We start from the raw sequence: 23835 nt of genomic DNA, 5'->3' as shown, positions 1-23835 counted from the left end.
ACTAATAATCACTACATACGTCGTGTATAACAGTACAACTGTTACACAGCTACGTCATAGTTTCGTCATTACTTCGTTACGAAAGGTAATAGAATATCTGAGGTTCTCTACTGGATCCGGTAGAGCGCTCTAGTGTGGCGTGTTAAGTACATATAGTACAACTGGCTCTAATCGATTACCACACTATATTTTGGTCAAAGAGTACAAGCTACAGCGAAATTATTCTAACAATTCTATGATCTTTGGTTTGTTTTTCTGTGGTTACAAGGTAAACATCATAAAATGACAGTCGATACGAACAGCTGTTAGAAGGGCGGCCATTTTTTCCCTATATACAACACTTAAACAAGGGGTTTCGTGTATATAACTACTGCAAAGCAATTCCCATTGTATAGTTACAGCCTGTTTATACGTCCATAGCTTATTCACGGTTTATTAGTAACGTTTTCTGTCTCAACTCTGCATAAGTCTCGTATAAAAACTATACACGGTTTATTAGTAAGACTGTAAATACATTAAATAAGTTAATATATACGTACTCAGTATTAAACTACATGTGTACATTTACACGCGCGTTAAACTTTCAAATACAAGAGCTTGAACAAAACTGAGAAGAAATAATACACACCGCGGAAAACAACTTTTAAACTTTGCTAATGTGTGTGGTGTGTATTCCTGGTAAAATAACATGAAGCCAGCTAATTCACCACTGCAGGGGTGGCTGCTAAGACACAGAGAATGAGAATACTATTCTCGAGTCAGGTAGTACATATTGTAAAATTTCACAGCCCTTGAACAGTAGCCCCCGGCCTTGGAGACCATCTTCAACCCTTCTCTATTATTAGTACCATTAGATCTGCAAACTGGTTACTCCACCTACAAATCTGACAGTTCTCCGTAACTGAAAGACTCAGAAACGCACTTCACTCATACAATCTTTCTTTAGTGCGTGACGTCACATTACCATGGAAACCAAGTGCTGTATGTGAGTTCTAATAGACACCGCTCGGCGCTCGTAACAGTTGACATTATTCTATTCAGCGGACGGTTACAGGTACTATTTATACAACTAAACACTGTTCAGAACGACTGACTAGAATTAATTATTAATACGAGATAAAATTGCGTTTCACACATAAATAGGTGAAGTAGCACTTCATCTACTTCACCTGAATAACCGCCCCTGACATGGAGAATTTTGAACAACAGGGAACTAAGGGATATTTATAAAGATCCGGACATAATAGCCTTAATAAAAAGTCGAAGACTACGTTGGCTTGGACACGTTCTACGGCGTGATGAAGACTCCCTTCTACGAAAAGCTTTCGACTATTCTCCAAGATGTACAGACCCCTTGGTAGACCTCGTCTCCGTTGGCAGGACCAAGTATATGATAATCTTTGTACAGTGGGAGGGCGACAAGAAGATGCAGAGAACAGAGACGAATGGTGATATATCGTGAATGAGGCTAAAAACTCTTAGGTTTTGAAATGCCCTAAATTGAATTGATTGCCTTTTACTATGTTATTTTCTAGGCGTAAGTTTTTTATGTTTTGTAGTCTAGGTAACGTGTTCTTGATCTTCCTTAAGGGAACCAGATAGTAATTAGCGGTCAGAAATCATATTTTTCAGTTAAAAAAAAAGTACAAAACTTTCTGTTTAAAACAATAGGCTATAAGTATTGTGAGAGTATTTCTGCAGATATAGCCTCTTTAAATTTGGGGGTGCATGTAATTCATTCTTTCTTTTTAATGCAGTTTTCCATAAGTTGACATTTTTCATACTTAAGTGCATTTTTCTCCGAAACTACTGAATAAATTTACATGAAATTTTTACAGTGTTTTCTGTAGCTTGTGTTCTACATAGTAAACCTACGGTTTTAAGAATATCACACACATAACACGAGAAAAAATATACATACATTGAAAAAATTGCAAAAAAATGTTAAAGAAAGTTCAATATTTCTTCCGTTTCACTAGGGGTAAAATAGTTAACTAAATTTTGCTTTAGAATTTACAATATATATTACCAGATTAATTAAAAAAATACAAGGTAAATGAGTGAAGATTGTAGTAAGTAATGTGCACTTGAAGAATGAGGTACATTTAGCAAAGTGGGAAAATATGTTGTCAGTTAGGGCCTTTCTTTTAAACTTGGATACGAAACTAATTAGTGGTCTTTTATACTGCTGAATTCAGATTGATTGATTGTATAAGCATGGAAAGTTTCATTCCAGTCTGAGCACTAAAAGTCTAGAAATATTGAACTAAACTTTTGTACTGAAATTTTTTAATCACACAGGTAATCACTGTCCAGTCCCCTTAAGAGTTTTCCTCCTTGTTTAAGAAATTTTCAAGGCACTCTCTCCTTACATGTTTTAACATGTTCAAATAATTTCAGTTCTCTTTGTTGTAACAATGATAGTAAATATTTTATTTTGCTGTCTTTGTACCATTTACGATTCTCCTCTTGTAATTGCTTCCAGTATATATTCAGATCCTTGTAATCTGCTTAAACTTCTTGCTGACGCCATTTTACTTACATCACAAAAAATTACACTCTGGACATCCTCTGGCTGTGAAGTTGGGACCCTGAATTCTCTTACTTGACCGGTATTGTTGTGTTATCTCAAAACTGACTTCGACCTTGTGCTAGTTTTCAATCTGTTCATTACTTCTGTTATCACCTTTGCCTTGAAAGTTATGGTTTCCTTGACTTCAATAATTATAAAAATTATCACTAATCTGTAATTAATTCTAAATTCAGTTCTGAATCCAGTTTTTTTAACTTGATTTTAAACCATCTTGCACTTTCAGCTTTATATAAGCCCTGGTTATATGATACTAATTGTTTTGAAATTTTCTGTAAAATTTGTTGAAATGGTATTGTGGTGATTCATTTGCTCTAATGTTTGTTGTTTTCAGTATATTCAGCAAAGGGATAAAGAGTTACTAATCATTCGTAATAAACTTATAACATATAAATTGCATTACATTTATTTCTCTTTCAATCATATTCACAATCCTTCTAAATAAGAACCAATTCCTTAGAATCTAAATATCACAATAACAGCCAACCAAGAATATACACGTTTGACGCAATTCCAAAGATGCTATGAATTCCCTATCGCTTGTTTTTAATAAAGACCTATTAATTTGTGAGTAAAAAATGGTTGTGCATTTGCAGATGAATTGACTTGTAGAGACTGAACATACTAAAAAAAATTTTTCTATTAAGGTGCAATTGCTGTACACAGATAATGTGTCTCTCTAAAGTCTCGAAATCTGTATATGTTGTATGATCATAATATTTTATATTTAAACTTCGTATAAGAAAGTAAAATATATTATTATCGTTACGGCCATCTTTTGCTGAAAATGTATGTATGTATTTATTTACACTGCAATGGGTATATACCCGGTGGCAGTGGTAACTAATTACACTCAATAATGACAATAATAAACCTGTTAATTAAAAATAAACTTAATAATAATACCAATAATTAATACAGATAATTAATAATAATAATAATAATAATAATAATAATAATAATAATAATAATAATAATAATAATAGGGAATATCCTAAATTAAATGAAGCACTATCACTTAAAATAACATTTAAAATAAATCTAATTTGTATCTTAAATCTAAGTTCGAACTAAAACCCACGAGTATGATATGTTCATATCTGCACAAGTACCTTTCCACATTACACTCATTTCGCTGTCAACTCACTCACTGCACTGGAACTACGACACATTTCACTGATTCTATCCTGATTTCACTAACACTTCAAAAACATTTCACTGTTCAAATTCTTTGCACTGCCACTATAAACTATAAAGCTTCCCTGACAGGAACACGTTTCACTTACACAGCACACTTCACTGACAACATACTTCACTGACACAACACACTTCGCTGACACAGCATAATTCTTCACTGATACAACACTTCAATAACAAAATATCATTTACATCCTTTACATACTGTGTATAATTATCATCTATTAGTAAAGTCCTTAAGCCTATTTTTAAATACGTTTTTGGTTGTTGGTAAAGCCTTTAGTAAGTCTGGAGGTAAAGCATTCCAGTCCCTGATAGTAAGATTGAGAAAAGAAAACTTTCCAGTGTCCGTCCTCTGTCTTCTTTCCCTCAATTTATATGAGTGGTCGTTCCTTGAAGAGTAATTTGGCGACTGCAACCTATTTTTTATTTCTTTCCAGGCAGGCTCACCTCTGTATGTTTTGAACAGTGCACATAATCGAATTCGCGTTCTCCTGTCCGTGAGTGTGTCCCATTTTAATGGTGAATTTTTCCGACAGCATTTGAGAGCCCGTTTTTTAATCTTTTCCAGTGTCTTAATATGTTCTAATCTGTAAGGATCCCAACATGCAGCACCATATTCCATTACTGGACATACTAGTGACTTATATGCAATGTCTTTGGATTTATCAGAACCTTTTCTTAGTACCCTCATCACAAAGTGTAACGCTCTCCATGCTTTTCCCGCTGTGTCTGTAACGTGTTCCCCCCAGCCGAGATCGCTGCTAAATGTTATTCCGAGGTATTTACATTTGTTAACTTCCGGAATGGTTTCACCCCCTAACGTATACGATGCGACTATTTTATTTCTTTTCCTTGTAAAGCTGATGGCTTTGCTCTTTAGAGAATTTATTTTCATTTTGTTGGCTATCGCCCAATCGTTTATTCTATTTAGGTCGGTCTGAAGAAGAGTAGTATCTTCATAACTTTTTATTTCCCTGTACACCATACAATCATCCGCGAATAAGCGAACCCTAGACAAGATATTAACTGGCAGATCATTTACAAAAGCCAGGAATAGAAGAGGCCCCAAGACACTCCCCTGTGGGACTCCGGAAGTAATTTCAATTGGGTTCGATAATTCCTCCCCTACCCGTATTCTCTGAGTGCGACAAGTTAAAAACTCCTTGATCCACTGGAGCACTCTGAAGTCAATCCCCGTTGATTGTAGTTTAACCAACAATATATCATGTGGGACTACATCGAATGCTCGTGAAAAGTCAATAATCACTGCATCTACTTGGCTACTGGAATCTATTCCGTCTTCTAAATCCTGACATACAGTTACTAATTGACTCTCACATGAATAGCCCCCCCGAAATCGATGCTGACAGTTATGTAACCAATTTGAGTTATCCCAATGCTGCCTTAGATAAGCTGCGTGTAGGTTAACTAAAACTAGGCATAATCTGCATCTCTCCCAGTGCTAGTCAGCCAAATCCTGTATTTTGAACATACATTCAATGAGCAAAGTGGGGAAAAACCAGAGGCGGTATGCTACTCCAAGATTTTCCACTGGCATACCTCGATTTAAAACCTTACAATATACAGAAACATGATGTGTGCAATAAATTGTTTCATGCAGTCAGTAAAGCGAATCTTTTAAGCTTACGCAACACATTAAAGTCCTTAATAAAATAATTTCAAGTTACTTCAGTTATTTATTATTATTATTTTGCAATGACCATTGAGAGTTATCATTTAAAATAATGTTGAAGCTTCAAAGTCCCTTAATTAATTATTAATAAAAAGTGCAACAACAAAAATGACACAGTCACTAAATTGGCAACAATGGCCGCCATAAGCCTTTAATACTTGAAATACTACCCTTTTAAGCATTCCAGGGCTTGACTTGTCAAATAAATGTGTCTAAATACACGTTGAATAAAGTTCCAGAAAGTTGTAGTTTAGATTTACGAAGCAAACAGATAGTACTCTTTGCTGTGAAGAAATGTATAAACAAATTTTTACTAATTACATTTTTTCAGTGATGGTATGTCATGTTTCACTAACGGTATGTTTTCTGGCCATAGAAACCAGTGGCGGTATTCCATACCGGCACATACCGCCTCACTTTCCTCACTGCATACATTTACCGATTTTTTTTTTTTTTGTAGGATAGATCTTAAATTAAATAAATTTTACGAAAAAATTAATCCAGTATAATATTGTTTACAATAGAATATTGAAATTGAATTCAGTACTGTTTTCAAGATGTGAAATTTAATAACACAGCAATAAACAGTACAAATAATTGTGTTTATTTATGATATGCCAGTATATCTGTAATGATGGCTTAAGTAATGAAGATTGCCAACATTGCACGAAATAAGCACCACAATATTGTCTTCCTGGGAAATGTCTGTTATTATTCGGTTGAGAAGCTTTTATCATCCAGTCTGCTGTCAAAAAATCTGAAAGTTAGAATTTATAAAACAGTTATATTACCGGTTGTTCTTTATGGTTGTGAAACTTGGACTCTCACTCTCAGAGAGGAACATAGGTTAAGGGTGTTTGAGAATAAGGTGTTTAGGAAAATATTTGGGGCTAAGAGAGATGAAGTTACAGGAGAATGGAGAAATTTACACAACACAGAACTGCATGCATTGTATTCTTCACCTGACATAATTAGGAACTTTAAATCCAGACGTTTGAGATGGGCAGGGCATGTAGCACGTATGGGCGAATCCAGAAATGCATATAGAGTGTTAGTTGGGAGGCCAGAGGGGAAAAAGACCTTTGGGGAAGCCGAGACGTAGATGGGAGGATAATATTAAAATGGATTTGAGGGAGGTGGGATATGATGATAGGCACTGGATTAATCTTGCACAGGATAGGGACCAATGGCGGGCTTATGTGAGTGCGGCAATGAACCTCCGGGTTCCTTAAAAGCCATTTGTATGTATATGTATATTGTCTTCCATGTTTCTCATCGAAGATATTAAGATTTGGTCCTTGGCAGGTCCTTCGAAATTTGTAGTGGACAAGCAACTGTCTATGTTATACAGCAGATGTTTTCCTCTCAATGCTGTGGTGACTTGTATCGTCAGCTAATCATATGTTTATGATATGTTTACGTCTCGGCCTCCTTAAAGATCTTTTTCCCTCCGGCCTCCCAACTAACACTCTATATGCATTTCTGGATTCGCCCATACGTGCTACATGCCCTGCCCATCTCAAACGTCTGGATTTAATGTTCCTAATTATGTCAGGTGAAGAATACAATGCGTGCAGTTCTGTGTTGTGTAACTTTCTCCATTCTCCTGTAACTTCATCCCTTTTAGCCCCAAATATTTTCCTAAGCACCTTATTCTCAAACACCCTTTTATAATTATTTAATATTCCCGTTTATAATTTTTCTTTAGTAATAGTTTTGCTGAGTAATACGAAATCTCAGAATGAAATCTTTGTTGGATCGTAGTTGCTTTCTTTGCCAAAAGTCTGCATTTTTATTTCTTCCCAGTCCACAATGAGGATGTATCCATTGTAAAGCAACTATTTTTGTCATTTTTTGTAGAAACTATAGCAGGCAGAGGTGAAGCTCTTAAGACGCTTGTGAGGCTTACCTATCCAGAAAGTTTGAGTTATTATACCTAGTAACAGCCCCCTAAGTTGGTAATAACGATTGTATCACTTTATTTCACTCCAATCCTTCCATAAATGAACTTCACTGTTGGCATTCCAGGATGGAGAGTTCAGTGCGAGGCTTGTGGCAGAAAGCCTCTAAAGGCAAGGCTACGACCTTGGTTCGCAAGCTCGAGAGGGACTGGGGAGGGGGTATCGATTCACCAATCTTTGTATGCATTGAGGCTAGCCTTTCGTCACAATATTACATCGTACTTTATTGGTCTTCTATGAATGCGCTGCGTTATTGAATGTTAGTTTGATCAAAAATGCATGCGTGTGTGTGTTATATATTAATTTTATGCAAAATGGCTCATACTGAGAGAACATTGAGGCCATTATTTGTAGAGTTAAAGAGAAATCGTTTTCAAGTTGGATGTATGAAACAAAATGTGTTTACAAAGATAGGAGATCGACACCACATTTACATATTAAAGAAGTGGATGGAGGAAGACAAGATAGAAATAAGTTATATTGTTTTATCTATATTCTGTTTGGGGATGAAAATGAGTGGTCATCATCTTCTTGTGGGGTCTGTGTCACAAAAAATTTGATAGGAAAGTCGAAAAACATCTGCTGTATAAAAATATATAAGGTAAGCAGATTTTTTCAGGCTATCCAGTATTTACACTTTAGCTTCACCACTGATAACTTACCAGGAAACAATATAATAAACTTAAATATTCATTACACAGTTTTTTCCAGGTGATAGTCTTTTGTCATTGTAAATAGTAGAATATTACATCACCAGATTAATCTACGACCTTCCAGTCCAGGGTCAATTGCCCTACCAACTATACAAACAAGTTGTACTTAACATTATAGGTTGTGTTTTCTCCGTGGAAGGTTCTTTCCTTAGTGAAAAAACTGTGACAGTGTCGAATATTGTACCCAGTTACTGTGAGAGAAGTTCTAGAAAATACAGGCAGTTGACTGAACTGGAAAGGAATTTAGTTCCTAGTTCAAAATTGAGTTTTTGTAATTTCCAACGTTTCTGCACAATGCAGTTGATAGAAGTTGAAAGCTTCATTATAGAAGTATAAGAGATTTTTATTTGTTTCGAATCTAATTTGTACTTGGCTTTTTCTTTATTATTAACACTGGTATTTTGCTTTTAACTGTAGGTAGAATGGCACAAATAATTGCTGTAATCATAAATGCTTTTAGTATAACCATCTATTAGAAATAACAGGATACTATTTTTTTTTTTCAATGAATCAACATCATCATCTCTTGTTTTAAGCTTCTTGGTCTGTTAACAGTCTCATTCAATTGTCCCATACTCCTCTCCCCTTCAGGCTGGCAATGTAGTGTAGGTGTTCTTTGAGTATCTACCATTAGCCATCCTCTTTACAATGCTGCATCCAATTCAATTTTTATTTTTGGATAAGTTCCAAAGGAAAATATTCAGCTTTTTTCTCATATATCGTCAGCAGTAAAAACATTTAATCAACCAATAAATACAATTATTGCATTTACTTTTCTATATTTTTATTTTATTGGGAAAATTTTAAGTTATTTATTCGATAATCGAAAAAAGATAGAAGAGGGTGATATCAAAATTTACAGTCAGCTCTGAATGAATAGTATAAAACCACACTGAAAATTAATATTTCAGAAAATGGCAATCATGTGTGCATTATTGACATAGATGTCTAAAGCATAGAGTTGTTCACATTTATGCAACAAATTCATGTAATGTATGATAAATTTATTTTCTCTTTAATATGGGAATAGTTGTTAAACACTCTTTGGAAGTTTTTTTGATAACTAATGCTATATTTCTTTCAGAAATGTGAAGGTGTTCTGCAGCCAGAATACCGGAAGTTCAGTGTGGATCCCCAGATAACTTCGTTTGAAGTACTTCAAAGTATTTTGGCAAAAGCATTTGATATTAGAGGGTATGTTACATTTTATATTAAATGGAGTATGCTACATTTGATATTAGAGGGTATGTTGTATTTGATGTTAGAGGGGTACCTATGTTATAATTGATATTAGAAGAGATCTTACATTTGGTATTAGAGGTTATGTTGCATTTGTTTATTACTTGAATATATTCTGATGAGGCATGTTCAGTGCTAATTCAATTGACTTCATCAGTGAATACTCTTAACATCGCATATTGCACACATTAACATACAGTTCTCTTGTAGTGAATAAGTTTGTACACTGGGAATATTATTATGGTCCCTTGAGATTTTAAGTTTCATTTTTAGTAGAAACTGCGAATCTACACAAACCAAAAATTATATTTGAAGTTCATATCATCATAACTGACATAAAATCTTAATGTTATTTTGATTTATGTTATCTGCTAAACTCTAGATGAGGCATCTTCACATCTACAATTCATCAGAGTCGTTCACAGCTGTGAAGGAACGGTTAGCGCAGCTGGCCGCAAAACCAGGTGGCCCAGGTTCGATTCCCGGTGAGGGCAAGTTACCTGGTTGAGGTTTTTTCCGGGATTTTCCCTCAATCCAATATGAGCAAATGCTGGGTAACTTTCGGTGCTGGACCCCGGACTCATTTCACCGGCATTATCACGTTCATCTCATTCAGACGCTAAATAATCTGAGATGGTGATATAGCGTCCTAAAATAACCTAGTAAAATAAATCCATCATAGTCATCACTCTTAAAATCCAATGTCTGATTGGACATTGGGCTGCAAAAGAAATGCTGATACGAAATTATATTGTTTTTCGAGAACTTTAGCAAACATGGCGAGGTGGAACGCTATTTTCCTGAGATTAGTGTTTTAAAAACATGTAAAAACGACGTTATAATTTAATATGAATTGACTTTAAATTATTCATATAATTTTTTTACAACAGTAATAAGAATACTACACCAAAATAGTGAAACTGCAGTTTATATGGTATTCCACAGCCTTCCTTATTATCGATGCATGCTGTCATTGTTACATTCGATATATACGGCCAGTTGCATTTCATATTGTATTAACAAAAAAAAGTATCAATTTTATTTTTTTTTTTCGTTGTTGGTATCTCTGTAGCATCTATTAGATGCAAATCAATTCTATTATGAAACATTTAACTACACATTTCTCCTTTCAATGTTACTAACCTATCTAGTTTGTTCTTTTAATGAGGTTAACGTGTTTGTTTATTGATTATCTTGGTTCTTTTGAATGGAATTCTGTAATTAGCAGTACCTAGTAAGGATTTTGGTAACATTAGTTTATTTAAGACATACAGGAACAAGCTGAATGATGTAATGATAGCAGAGCAATAATAGTTTATATGAAATGTCTTCTGTGTAGGCCTATCTCTATTTGTATTGTTTCCTAATCGAAGACCTCGTAACATGATGACATTTAAAATCAGTAGCGACTTGAATTCGGCATTTCTTTTGCAGCCCAGAGTACCAGTGATATGCTGCTCAGGTTAAAAACAACTTTATAAAATGTGATGTCATTGTTGAGCTCATTGTCGAGTTAAAAAACGTGCCCATGCTTAGCTAACCTTTTACGATAGTTTGTAACCATTATCTGCATTCAACTGTCTGGTGTTGATTTACTATTGACTCCTTTTTGTTTTTTCAGAGATTTCACCGTATGTTACAGAGCATTCGATGATTATGGACAGGAAACGTATTTATCTCTGTTGTCAGACTGGGATTTAGATGCTGCATTTCTGAGGTAAGGAATTCGATGTCCTCTTGTTTAAATATAATAATGAAAACATTCAGCAACCACAGCTCAGATTTTATTAACGTTGTTATTGAGCCATTTAGATATAGGCTATGTCTGTACCCCATTTCAGTTTGGTTGATAGGCCTTTCCCCTCCACTCACACTCCCTACCATCAGTGTAGGGGAAGCTGCTACTGTCCATCTCACAAACGTTCGACTAATTGACTTTCTACATAGTGACAAATTTTATTTCTGAAAGTATTCACCGGTACTCTATATTTCGAAAGTCCATACTAAGCTTTTATATTGAATTTTATTGCAGTTTATATCAACTGGCACATTAAAAAGCTACTAACAATAGAAGATAAATGTTTTCTTCACCGCTAGTTGCTACTCTACAGCATACACAACGGGACAATCTGCACTGTGTTGCTCACCCCTGAATTCATAATACAAACTGACATTCCTAAATGTAATTAATTATTAGTTGAAAATATTGTAAGAACTGCACTAAAATATGCTCTAACATGTAATTGTCAAACATCTGTGACACTGTATTTTATATCCACTTATGTACTTTATTTAATATTTTATTTGCTAGTGTGTACAGCTTGGGGGGTGCAGGTATAAGAGGTAACAGCTACCGGTTTGACACTGACGGACTCAGGGCAAGTAGAAGGGGAAAGAAATGTCTTCGAATCCTCTCAACTTGTATGAAATGTCGTTTAGGTGTAGATTTGCTATTGTTACAGTTTTTCTACCATTTGATGAAAACCACATATGTTTTCAGTCAATTTTCACGGTCTGCTCGATTAATAAAGTGAATTTCTGAACTCCTGTCAAACACAGAATTCGATAGTGCAATGTCGGTGCTCCATTATCGGAAAATTATTCTGTCATTCTGGAATAATTGTATTAAAATGACATTTGTATTCTCCATATAAATATCGCGACCTATTCATGAATTTTTCGAACTACAGCAACCTTCAGTTACCATCGTATTCCACTGTCATCGAAATTCTACTAGTCATCCTTTTTGCTAAGTTCTGTAAGAGTATATATCTTTTGAAGACTTAACATTCGCACAATCTCTTGAGCATCCAGTCATGCTCCCAGTTTTTTTCATTTCGTGGACATCATTTGTTAATTTCAGCTGCTAAACAAAAATGGCATGCTATTAATTGCATAACATTCAGTAAGTTTTGTCTTATTTGTTCATAACTGTTACTTAAACTTTTTTATTAAATTACTTATTATTACAATCAGGAAACTACAAAAATACATACTAAATATAATAGAAAGCTTTATATAATTAAACAAAAATGAACATGTTCAATATTAAAACAAAACAAATATAAATTAAAGAATTTACCCTCATATGAGCAAATGCTCATGGTCGGGAGAAAATTAATTAATGACGCATTCTAGATGAAATGTGAGTGTAACTTAAGACTATAAATGTTGTAACTTTCATGTCGTCAGTATTTATGTGAATTTTTGTGAATGATCCCATTTTGTTACTTGACCACAAACGTTCATTACATTTATGTTTAATGTTCATTATGAACGGTCCTTATGGATGCAAATGTTATCGTCAAATTAAAAACCCGTAACAATTTACGATGGGAACATAAACATAACCTCAAAGATACTTGGTAACCATGGAAACATAACAAAGTCATTTCATCGTATTCTGTTGTATACTTCAGCACTATATGATTGTGTGTTGTTTTAAAATAACGTAAGCATAAAACATGAAAGTTTGGAGTTTGAAACTTTCATGTTATCATCTAACAGTAATGTCATTGTTCATGTAAATTTATTGTGAATGGCTCCATTAAATAACCTGACTTCAAACTTCTGTGTTTATACTATGTTATGTTTATGTTTAATTTTCGTTTGAATGATCCTTAAGATATATTATTTTTTAATGAGAAAAACGGCGAAAGTTGGCACATTTGTTAAACACACTTTGGGCATTTTAGTGATACTTCCAAAATAAACAATTTTTAATATTTGTTTAAACAGTTTGGTTTTTTGCACTTTCCTGTAATTTATCATTTTTCTCATACATTGTCCTCCATCTCTGAAATGAATGGAGCAATTGAACTGATTTTTTTTTCTGTATGATTTTTAGTCTAAATCAAACAATGTGAATCGTTTAGAATTTTTAAAATTGACTTACTTTTCATAAAATAAATAATTACCTTCCAAATTTATTACAGATTTTATAAAAATTATTTAAAATGTTAAATTTTGTTGTGATAAAATAAATTTAAAAAGCAAATGATTAAGATTTTTTATTTAATAATAATAATAATAATAATAATAATGATTTATTTAACCGGCAGAGTTAAGGCCATACGGCCTTCCCTAACACTCAACCAGAAGTAAAGACTGCGTTACAAAAATACTGCAAATTTACAAAGTACACTACAGTTTTACACACAAAACTGAATAAGATAATAATAATAAAATGTAAACAACAAGTAAGAAGAAATCAGACACAATATATAACATACAGAAAGAAAGAAAAAATCATGATAAAATGTGAACAGCAGGTCAAAATAAATGAGGCATACAAATTATAAAAAAATAAGACAATTATTCATAATAATAATAGTAATAATAATGATGATGATGATAAAAAATAAGAATAGTAATAATGATAATAATAATAATAATAATAATAATAATAATAATAATAATAATAATAGTAATAATACTAATAGTAGTAATAAAATAGTGCAGTACAAAGCATACAGTGAATACAATATTTCTAAGTACACACAGTAAGGAAAATTATGATTATATATAGCTCAACTTATCACATTATAGATATACCATTATCGGAAAATATGAAAACAAAAATATAAAATAAGTTGAATATCACTAGAACATAAAAAAATGTGAATACGTGGAAACATGCAATACAACACTTGTCATAATAGTAAGTTAGTTTGGCAACTCGTCATAAGATAATTTTCTAACTTGGATGTGAAAGATTTCAATGTTCGGCAGCCCTTGACTTCAGGCGGCAGAGAGTTCCAGTGACGAGAGGTAGCAACAGTGAAAGATGAGGAATACAGAGATGATGTGTGAAGTGGAATTTCTAGTGTGTTATCGCGTTGTGATCGAGTATTAATATTATGATAGCGAGAGAGAGTATGAAAACGAGCGAATAAATAATAGGGGGATGAAGTGTGCATAATTCGATATAAGAGAGAAAGTGAGTGCAGATTTCTCCTCTCATGTAACCTAAGCCATGATAACTTCTCGAAAGAAGGTGAGATATGATCATAGTATCGAACATTACAAATGAAGCGGACACACGCGTTATGAACACGCTGTAGTTTCTGAGTGGAATCAATCCTGAGATCACTGAACAAAACGTCGCAATAATCGAAGTGAGGTAGAATGAGTGTCTCAGTATACGTATAATAAAAATTAACCATGTCCACTAAATAATTTTTGAGAAACGGTACAGCGTAAAGGCATAAATGTTAAAATTGTTATATAAACATTCAAATGTGAACTGTTTAAACAAATATTAAATGCTGAAATGCCCAAAGTGTGTTTAACAAATGTGCCAACTTTGGCTGTTTTTCAACAAATACTTTTATGGATAAGCCTATAGTCATTTAACAAATACCAGTATGTAACCTTTCATGATTTTCTCATGTAGCGCCCGCCTGGTAATGCAAGAAGTGTGACAATGCTGTTTGTTGCAGTGCGTCGGAGCCATGCCTGTGCCTGCAGGTGGACATGAAGCCGTTCGAGGAGAGCTCCGACGACTGGGATGTGCTGGGCTGCATCGACGTGCCGCGCACGCAGGTGCCGGAGAGCAAGCCGCAGAACCGGCTGCCGGGGCTGATCCTGAACCAGGTGGAGCGCACCTTCAGCATGGTGCAGCGTGCCCTCAACCTGGTGGAGGAGCAGCAGCCCCCCGTGTCCGACCAGCCCCCTCGCTGTCCCCTCACCGACGCAGAGTTCCGCAAGTTCCTGGGGCCAGTGGGGCAGGTGGTGCAGGCCCGCGAACTCAGGACCGTCATCTACTACGGAGGCATAGAGCCCAGTCTGAGGTGAGTAGTGGTGGGACTTGCTTATATGGGAATGCTTTGCACTTCATTTTGTAATTTATTATTATAGACCATTTCTTCATCAACGCCATCATCTTTTAGCTACAGTATTATGGAGTTAAGCCACTTGTTGGTTCATTCCAGTCGTCCTGGTCATTGTCTACATGCTGCAAGGGTGTTTCTAAATTAGACCGACAAACTTTAGGATCGGATAGATAACTTCTTTCAAACAGTTTTTCGCTAAACTGGAGAATTCCCACTGTATCTTTGAACCGTGCCGTTACGTTTAGCACCAAATTTAAGTAAATACACAATCTTGCCAACATAAGAACACGACGTTGGTGTGTGGCGTCGTTGGAGGGAGAAATTTGTTTCTTTTCTCTCTCTACCTCCTTCGTTCTGAACATTACTGAGAAATAGCACCACTCTTAGCTACAAGATATATTTGCGCAAATATATTGAAGTACATTACGTGACCTATTACGTGACTTAGATGAGAGTCTCGAGACAAAACAGTTTTGCTATATTTCTTTTTTTATTAAATGTTAAGCACAGGAACGCCATTTCGTAATTTTATTTAAGAAAGAAGCCAAACAAATTATCTTTGCATCAAAAACGGATGCTCCCTGGACCAAATTATCGTATTTTATAATTGTTTGAACGCAACAGAAGCCAGAAGTCTTGCACTTGACTAATGCAGTGAATTATTTAAGAATATAGTCGCGAATTTTACTACCACCATTTCGATTGTGTTTTGTTTGGCACGACTCGGTACGGCCTGGTGACTAGTGGCCAGTGAGTAACATCGACTATCGACATTGCTCTGCCGTGGGTATTATCCAGTTGTTCCCAGTTTTTGTTAAGGAACCCATGGGCTGTGACACTTTCTTTCAGAGCAAGAGGGGTTTATGTCATTACATGGTTTGATCGTACAGAAAGAGATTGAATAGTTGATACGTCAAAAGTGAAACAACAAATCATTAATGTTACAGACACAATTTATTGACCCAAGCATACAGAAGAATCAATCTTAATGTATCCAGCTGTTTGCCAACAACATAAAGTCCACTATAGTCCACTGTGGTCTATTCAGTTGTTGTTTTTCACGAGAAATGAGGGGTATTTTGATCGGTGTTCATTATAGATGCCTGTTGCTAGTAGCCAGAGGTGGGGTGTAGTCAATATATACTGCAGGGCTGTGTCTTCTGCAGCTGGTACTGATGGTTTTAATTTACTTCTTTTGTGGTTTATGGATGGACAGTATAGGAGAACATGTTCCAGATCTTCATCATGATTATTACACCACAGACAAGTAGGATTATCAGAAAGGTGAAATCGGTGTAGGTACAATTGAGTGACAATGTGACCTGTGCTGGCTCTTGTTAAAAATGTTTGAACATGTCTGGGCAAGTTTTTGTACATTTCCAGGTCATTTGGTTTCTTTTGTACAGACTGTAAAGTTTTTCCTTTGTCAGAAGAGAGCCAGTTGTTGATCCATAGGTTTATAAAATGAGACTTTACTGAAGCAAAAGCACTGGATAGAGATATCACTTGAAGAGGTCTTGGTTGCAAATATGTTGCCTGTTTTGCAATATTATCGACTTTCTCGTTTCCAGGTATACCACAATGACTAGGTATCCATTGAAATGTTATTTCCTTTTGGAGTTCTTGTTTACTTCGTTGTTTCTGAATTGGAATAATTCTATGTGCGTATAGGTTTGGTACATATTTGATTATATTAAATATAGCCCCCTTGGAGTCGGTAAGTATGCAAATAGATTTTTCAGAAATTTGAGTAACACACTGAAGAGCAGCATCAATAGCTAGCAATTCAGCGTGAAGACTGGAGGAGGATGAACATGGTGTGAAATAACTTTCTTGATATTTTGGAATATAACGCCCTGCTCCTGATGTCCCATTGTTAGGATTTAGAGATCCATCTGTATAAATTTGAAGGTGATCCTTATATGTACTGCAGAGTAGTTCCATGGCATCTAACTTAAGAATGTATGGAGGAGCATTGTAAAGCATACAGAAGAACACAAACAAAACAAAGCGAATGTAAAGGAAAAACATTCACTTCAGTGTTAAATTTGAAGGCTGGCTCCATTGCTTTACTGTTTCATCATACAAGTGCTGGAACACACGTCCATTGACTTCCAGACAAGCATTGCATTGACGTGCCATACTTTGTCGTACCCTTTTGAAGATGCCAGGCATTTCCCTGATTTCAGCTACTGCCCAGACAATGTATGTTGCAAGATTTTCTTCAGAGTCAACAGGGGTTTCATAAACCATAGGTGGTAATCAAATTGGGTTAATGCATGATACCAAGCTCAGGAAATAAACCAGGTCGAAAAATAATACTGCACTGATGGAGTAAACAAACCGGGTGGTAGGATTAAACCCCTCTTGCACTGAAACGAAGTGTCCGAGCCCATGGGTTCCTTAATGAAAAGTGTTTGAAAGAAAGTTATCTATCCAGTCCAAAAGTTTGTCGGTCTAATTTAGAAACACCCTGTATAATTTTTTCTAAGACTAGTTTTTTTTCAATTCTTCTGCTCTTTCTGTGTTAGTTATTTTTCTCTTAAACTTAACGAGAAACATAATAACATAACATAATATTGTTGGTTACAATAATGTCTGGCAAATACATGTGAATAATTAACAATGAAATCAAACAGCAATGCTTAGCTATCGCAGCGAAGCATGGACACTGAGGAAAGCAGATAAAAGCAGAATAATGGCTTGTGAAATGTGATTCATGCGAAGAACAGCGGGCTATACTAAATGGGATCTGAAAAGAAATTGTGAAATTTTAAAGGAACTAAAAACTCAACCAGTTTTAGATTACATTGTTCAATATCAGTCTAATTGGAAACATCATTTGGAAAGAATGAGTAATAGTAGACTCCCAAAGACAATTTATGAATATGTACCACATGGCCAAAGATCTGTGGGTCGTCCTCCTAAGAGATGGCGTGAAAATTTTAGGCCTTGTGGCCTAACGCTTGTCGGGCAGAAGAAGAAGAAATCAAACAATAATTTTAAATGGAACATATTAAAACAATGGTTACAACGTATTTGCTGAACATTATTGTAACCAAATATACAATATATACAAACATTTAGATATTGTAAATTATGCCTGAAGATGCCAATTGGCGAAAACATTCGCATATGAAGAGTCCACTGCAAGAATGATGGATGTCACTTTCTTGTCGAAAATGAACCAAGACTGTCAATGCATAGCTTAAGACATATAGAATGTACATACAGAGTTATATGGCATTAACACTGATAGTCATTGTCCAGTAATGATCGGAAAATCACAGTTAAGCTTTGAGCGCTAAGCATTTCAAACTTTCAATCGCTTCTCCTGCAAAATGTATTCCAGATGACATCCATCATTCTTGTAGTGGACTCTTCATATGTTATAGAATACAATAACAAATTATTATATGTTATAATATTTGTTTTGTAAAACTTAGATAAGTCATTAGACGGAAATACGTATTTAATTGATCAAGTATTATAGTAGACTTATCGGAAAACACCAGTGTAATGAATTTTAAGAAATAATCATGATGATGATGATGATTCACCCTCTTCACTGCTGTTGGTAGTTGAGTTATAAAGTATGAATTCGTCTTCACTCGCTGACTCACATTTTCATTTAGACTGCAACACATGATTTTAGACTGAAGGCGAAATGTGTTGAGCACAATTCACAGTTTCATAACCCCCAAGTCCGTGAGCCATTCATCACTGATAACAGGAAGACTGACACTGCTGCGGTGTGAGTGATACGTTGCAACACAGCGTCAAGCATGTTCAAGCCGGTGTGCTAGTCCACTGGGTCCATAATGCTGTGTAATTGTAACAACAGCGAGAAAGGACGGATGTTGAATAACAATCTATTGTAATTATCGTTTTCAGCAGTGCTGTCATCGTAATTTTTTTCTTGACCATCTGCCCCACTCCTTATCTTATTCCTTGATATATGTTTCATTCTCCTCTCTCTATTCCACCAACTGTCATTTAATCCATGTTTTTGTGTTAAAGAAGAAGTAAAGAAATAGTTTTTTGCACGATCGTGTTTTTTGTTGTATTTACAGCTATTGTTGTTAGGCCTTTAAAGTTACAATTCCCACGCAGAAACTTTTTTTTTTTTTCGTTCGTTGTTGGTAACTCTATAGCATCTATTAGATGCTTTATGGTTGTGCTAACAGATGGAGTTACTTGTCAACAATGTGACGCTGAAACGTGTGTTCAGGTTACTGCCCAGCGACAGTCCTGATGTATTTTTATATTTGTGATGATTGGTTAATTAATATTAACCCGGCACACTCACAATCACACTCACATTCATACAAATTTCCAGACTCTAGACACCTAGGGAATTCTTCTTTAAGAAAAATTTACTGAGAGCCGAGCTCAGGAATCGAACCCGGGACCTCCTGATCTAGAAGCCAGCATGATGACTAACAGACCATGGAAGCAGTCAAAGAAACTTGTTACTATGGAAACCATTCTTCATAGCATAAAACCAAATACCTTACTATAATAATACGGGACAGCTAGCAGTTTTACATGCGAACGATGCTGGTGCTGCTACCTGCCTGCCGGTGTGGAGATACTCGCGAAACAAGCTGTAATCAACTGCAATGAATATTGTTGCTGGGCTAGTTAATAGTTTTATTAATTAGTGCTGTGTTAAAATGTCAGGGTGTATGTGTGCTGTTTATAATTGTGACAATTGCAGCATTACAAATTGCTCCAAATCGTACTTTAGATTTCCGACAGTTCATAAAACGTGAGTCAACAACATTCGTTATTAGGCCTAATTTCTTCGTCTTTGTGTTGATAGAAAAATACAAATTAGCTTTTTTATTTAGACCTAATAAATGAATAGAAATTAAAATGTATTGGATTTTAAGATTTTATCAAATTAAGTTTTATTGTTGTCCAAATGCCTTTACTAATTACTACAAGCATCAGATTACTATCAATTTTATCTTTGCAGTTGTCAGCAATGCGTATATAAAACATTACTGTAAATTTATTCCTAATATCACATTGATTTTGTCTCGGTAAACCAAAGAAAAAATATGTAACAATTAATTACGGAAAGTATTTCTCATAATATGCAGCTTTGATATAAGATAATAATTTTACATTAAATATTGTGACGTTTTATTAGTAACAACAATAGGATTTTATTCTTCCAACAATAATTCCTTTCTACAATTCACCTTAAACGCCCTCGTCAACAATTGGATTTTCACTCAACACAGTATTCGTTATAGCACTCCACCGACGACAATGACAATTTACTTGGACTATTACGAACAACAATGAACTGTTAATCTTAACTAATATTTACAAAGCACTATTTACAAATCAGAACGATCAGTTCTCAGTTCACAGTTCTTCTATCTCAGTCACTTGAGTTCACAGTATCTCGAACCACAGACCTTCAGAGACAGTTCACTGTACTCGAACTCGGGTCCCTCCAACTGCGGTCCACTGCACTCGAACTCAGGCCTTCGGATGCTGATACAGTTGCGGACGCACACTCGAGTCGAACTCCGGTACACAAGGCTTGCTTGTTCTGGCTTACTCACTGACTGAATAACTGAAAAACTGCTGTCGTTCCTTCGCGTCCTTAATTTATAACCACAGCGACGTAGCCTCGAAAGTTCCACGCGTCTCTAGAGATGGCACTCCAGAAAAATCCAGAGCCCTCTCCTCTCTACCAGCACCAGATGCGCGCGCACTCTCTCTCCACTCTCTCGCCGCGTTGGCCCTTTCCCCTCTCCGCCGCGCGCCATCCCAAAGTGCTCCGCGCGATCTTCTCTCTTGCGGGACGCTGGTCGTGAGTTCGAATCTCACGTCGCTGTCACAATATTATTCAACATTTCTTAAGTCTTTCATATATTATTCCACATTAGTAACTCACGTTTTAAATAATAGTCCTAATCTCGCTATGTTAATATTTGTATATGTGGACGTAATTCCATCCCTCTGCGCTAGATGTCAGGTCTGCGATTTTTCGCACTCACGCCAATGCTGCTAGTATACAGCTGTCCGGTATTATCGTAGTAAGGTATTTGATAAAACTACACTGAAATAAACCCATTACAGTGCACTTACTGTTACCACAGTCTAGTATATACAGACATGAAGCTCGAGTTGGTGAGGGTACTAGGAACAATAGACTGTGGAGATTCTATTTCGCAAATTTCTGTAATGAGACATTAGTAGCGATCCTAGTGGTTAGCAACTATCTATGGATGCATATTTACTATGTATTGAGCTTCGTGACTGTATATACTAGACTGTGCTGTTACTTACCATTATTTTAGTTTAATAAATTTTATGGTATTGACGGTAATATCCATTTCTTTCTGATGATATTGGTTAAATGCATTATGCTCTACTATATTGCTTCCTATTTGTTGATATTTTGTTTCTGGTTGGATCTCTTCCTTTGAAGGCCATAATCTTAGTTTTCTTACTGGAAATATTTATAGTAGAACTTGGTTATAGCGACCTCGTTTTGTGTGACACCTCACCTATAATGTCAAATATTCTGTGGTCCCAACTAATTCCCCATAAGACATATGCTTTTTTACCTTGCTTAATACGACAAACGCATATGCGTCTACCTCGCATATAACGTCATTTTCAACCTCAGTTTGGTATACAATTTTCTAAGAACCAAAGTATTTTAACAAATATTTTGCTGAAATCTAGCAAATCCTTTACTGTTCCCTTCTATCATAGACCTCTGGAATGCAGGCAGATTCCCCATCCTGCCCGAATTCATGCGGTATTAATGGTACCTGCATGCGGTCAGTTTCGACAGGAAGTTTTCACTACGCAGTATGGCCACTGAAAGAAGTGAGTGACGCTTTAGAAGCCATTAGAATTGTGAACATTTCTATGAAGCTAGGAGAAGGAGCAGTGAAATTGCAACTGAAATAATGAACATAGAATTTAATTTAGAAATTGTGTATTGGGCAAGTAGGAGACAACAGAGTAAAATGACTGATTACTTCACTCCTCAGTAAAGAAGTTTGGTGAGTAATGAACAAACTGTTTTAATACAGAATACTGTATTTATAATTGTACGTGTATTTTATTGCGTTCATGGTATGCTTAAAAGTGAATACATAAATCTAAAATAAGCCTAATTATGTTTATTATTTTTCATTTTCCACCTCACTAGACTGATAATATTGTGACAGCGACGTGAGATTCGAACTCACGACCAGCAGAAGGAAGTGCAAGGTCGGCCGGCGCAGAGGTTGCGCGCGCATCTGCTTCCTGTGGCTTAGGGAGTAGAGTGGAGTGGGGAAAGAGCGACCGCGGAAGAGAGGAGAGGGGTCTGGATCGTTCGAGTGACGCTTGGAGATATCTAGATAATTCGAGAGAGCTATCTCTGGACAACCGTAGAAATTTCTCGTAACTATGGTTTAGTTATAAAAGAAGAAACGCGAGTGAACTTGAGCTGTTTTTAGTCAGTCAGTCAGTAAGCCAGCCAGTCTTGTGTAGCAGTGAAGCCAGCTTCGAGACCAGAGCGCGACTTGAGTTGTGTCCGTAACAGTGGAGCCTGAAGCCCGGAGTTCGAGTGCAGTGGACCGCAGTTGGGGGACCTGAGTTCGAAGTGCAGCGGATCGTCTCTGAAGGTCTGGGGTTCGAGATTCTGTGAACGCGAGTGACTGAGCTAGAAGAACTAGCCAAGACAAACGAGCTGTGAACTGAGAACTGACAGTTCTGTGTTGTAAATAGTGCTTTGTGAGTATTAGTTAGGATTAACAGTTCATTGTTGTTCGTAATAGTCCAAGTAAATTGTCATTGTCGTCAGTGGAGTGCACTAACGAATACTGTGTTACTGTGTGGAGAGCAAATCCCATTGTTGATGGGAGTGAAATTAAATTATAGAGTGTGAAGAGTTATTGTTGAGATAATAAAATTACATTGTTGTCTAGTATAAAACGTTACAATATGAATTTCGGTTACTACGACACTCGTTTATAACAGCATAATTTTCAAGGTCCCTTGGATGTCGTTATAACCAAGTTCTACTGATCCATATTTTGCTGTAATTAATTGGAATTTATATATAGATTTTTGTAATGTATTTTCTGAATCTGCTCTTACGATTTGGTCATCTGCATATGAAATTATTTGGATGTTTGTATTTCGTGAGATTTTGATTCACATGATTTTATAAACGTTTTTTTTTTATAACTTGTTGTAGGAAAGTTGTGTGGAAGCACATTTTGAACGTGTATCCAGACGGAATGTCGGGGAAGGAAAGAATGGATTACATGAAAAAGAAAGCTTATGAATACCAGGCACTGCGAGACTGCTGGAAGGAGATGGTGAAGAATGGACAGGTGAGGACAAGTTGGTGCTGTAAGGCATTATGACTGTTGTGTTCAGTTCATTCACTACACCAGGATATAATATTTTATTTCCTTTTATAAAATAACAAAGTTTAACGATGTACACTATGTTAAATCTTTTAATAATATTAACACTGTTCAGCAGAAATGTACCAGGACTTTTCCATTGATGTAGAGCAGACTCCCTCTCTTATACAGGGTGTTCTGAAAAAGGTTCCAATATTTAGAGAGGA

General features: G+C 35.7%; 1 protein-coding gene across 1 annotated transcript in view; it reads left to right on the top strand.

The window, feature by feature from the left end:
* The window catches only part of LOC138704411 (uncharacterized), a 60305-nt gene that overhangs the window by 5893 nt on the left and 30577 nt on the right, over positions 1 to 23835 (top strand). Inside the window, exons 2-5 of the mRNA XM_069832257.1 lie at positions 9242 to 9351; positions 11018 to 11113; positions 14838 to 15188; positions 23455 to 23593. Coding sequence (XP_069688358.1) covers positions 9242 to 9351; positions 11018 to 11113; positions 14838 to 15188; positions 23455 to 23593 — 696 coding nt within the window. The remainder of the gene's footprint in view (positions 1 to 9241; positions 9352 to 11017; positions 11114 to 14837; positions 15189 to 23454; positions 23594 to 23835) is intronic.

This window comes from Periplaneta americana, chromosome 8 (assembly GCF_040183065.1).
Source record: "Periplaneta americana isolate PAMFEO1 chromosome 8, P.americana_PAMFEO1_priV1, whole genome shotgun sequence".
Taxonomy (NCBI): Eukaryota; Metazoa; Arthropoda; class Insecta; order Blattodea; family Blattidae; genus Periplaneta; species Periplaneta americana.
The sequence above is the reverse complement of the archived record's forward strand: the minus strand, read 5'-3'. Positions and strand labels throughout refer to the sequence as shown.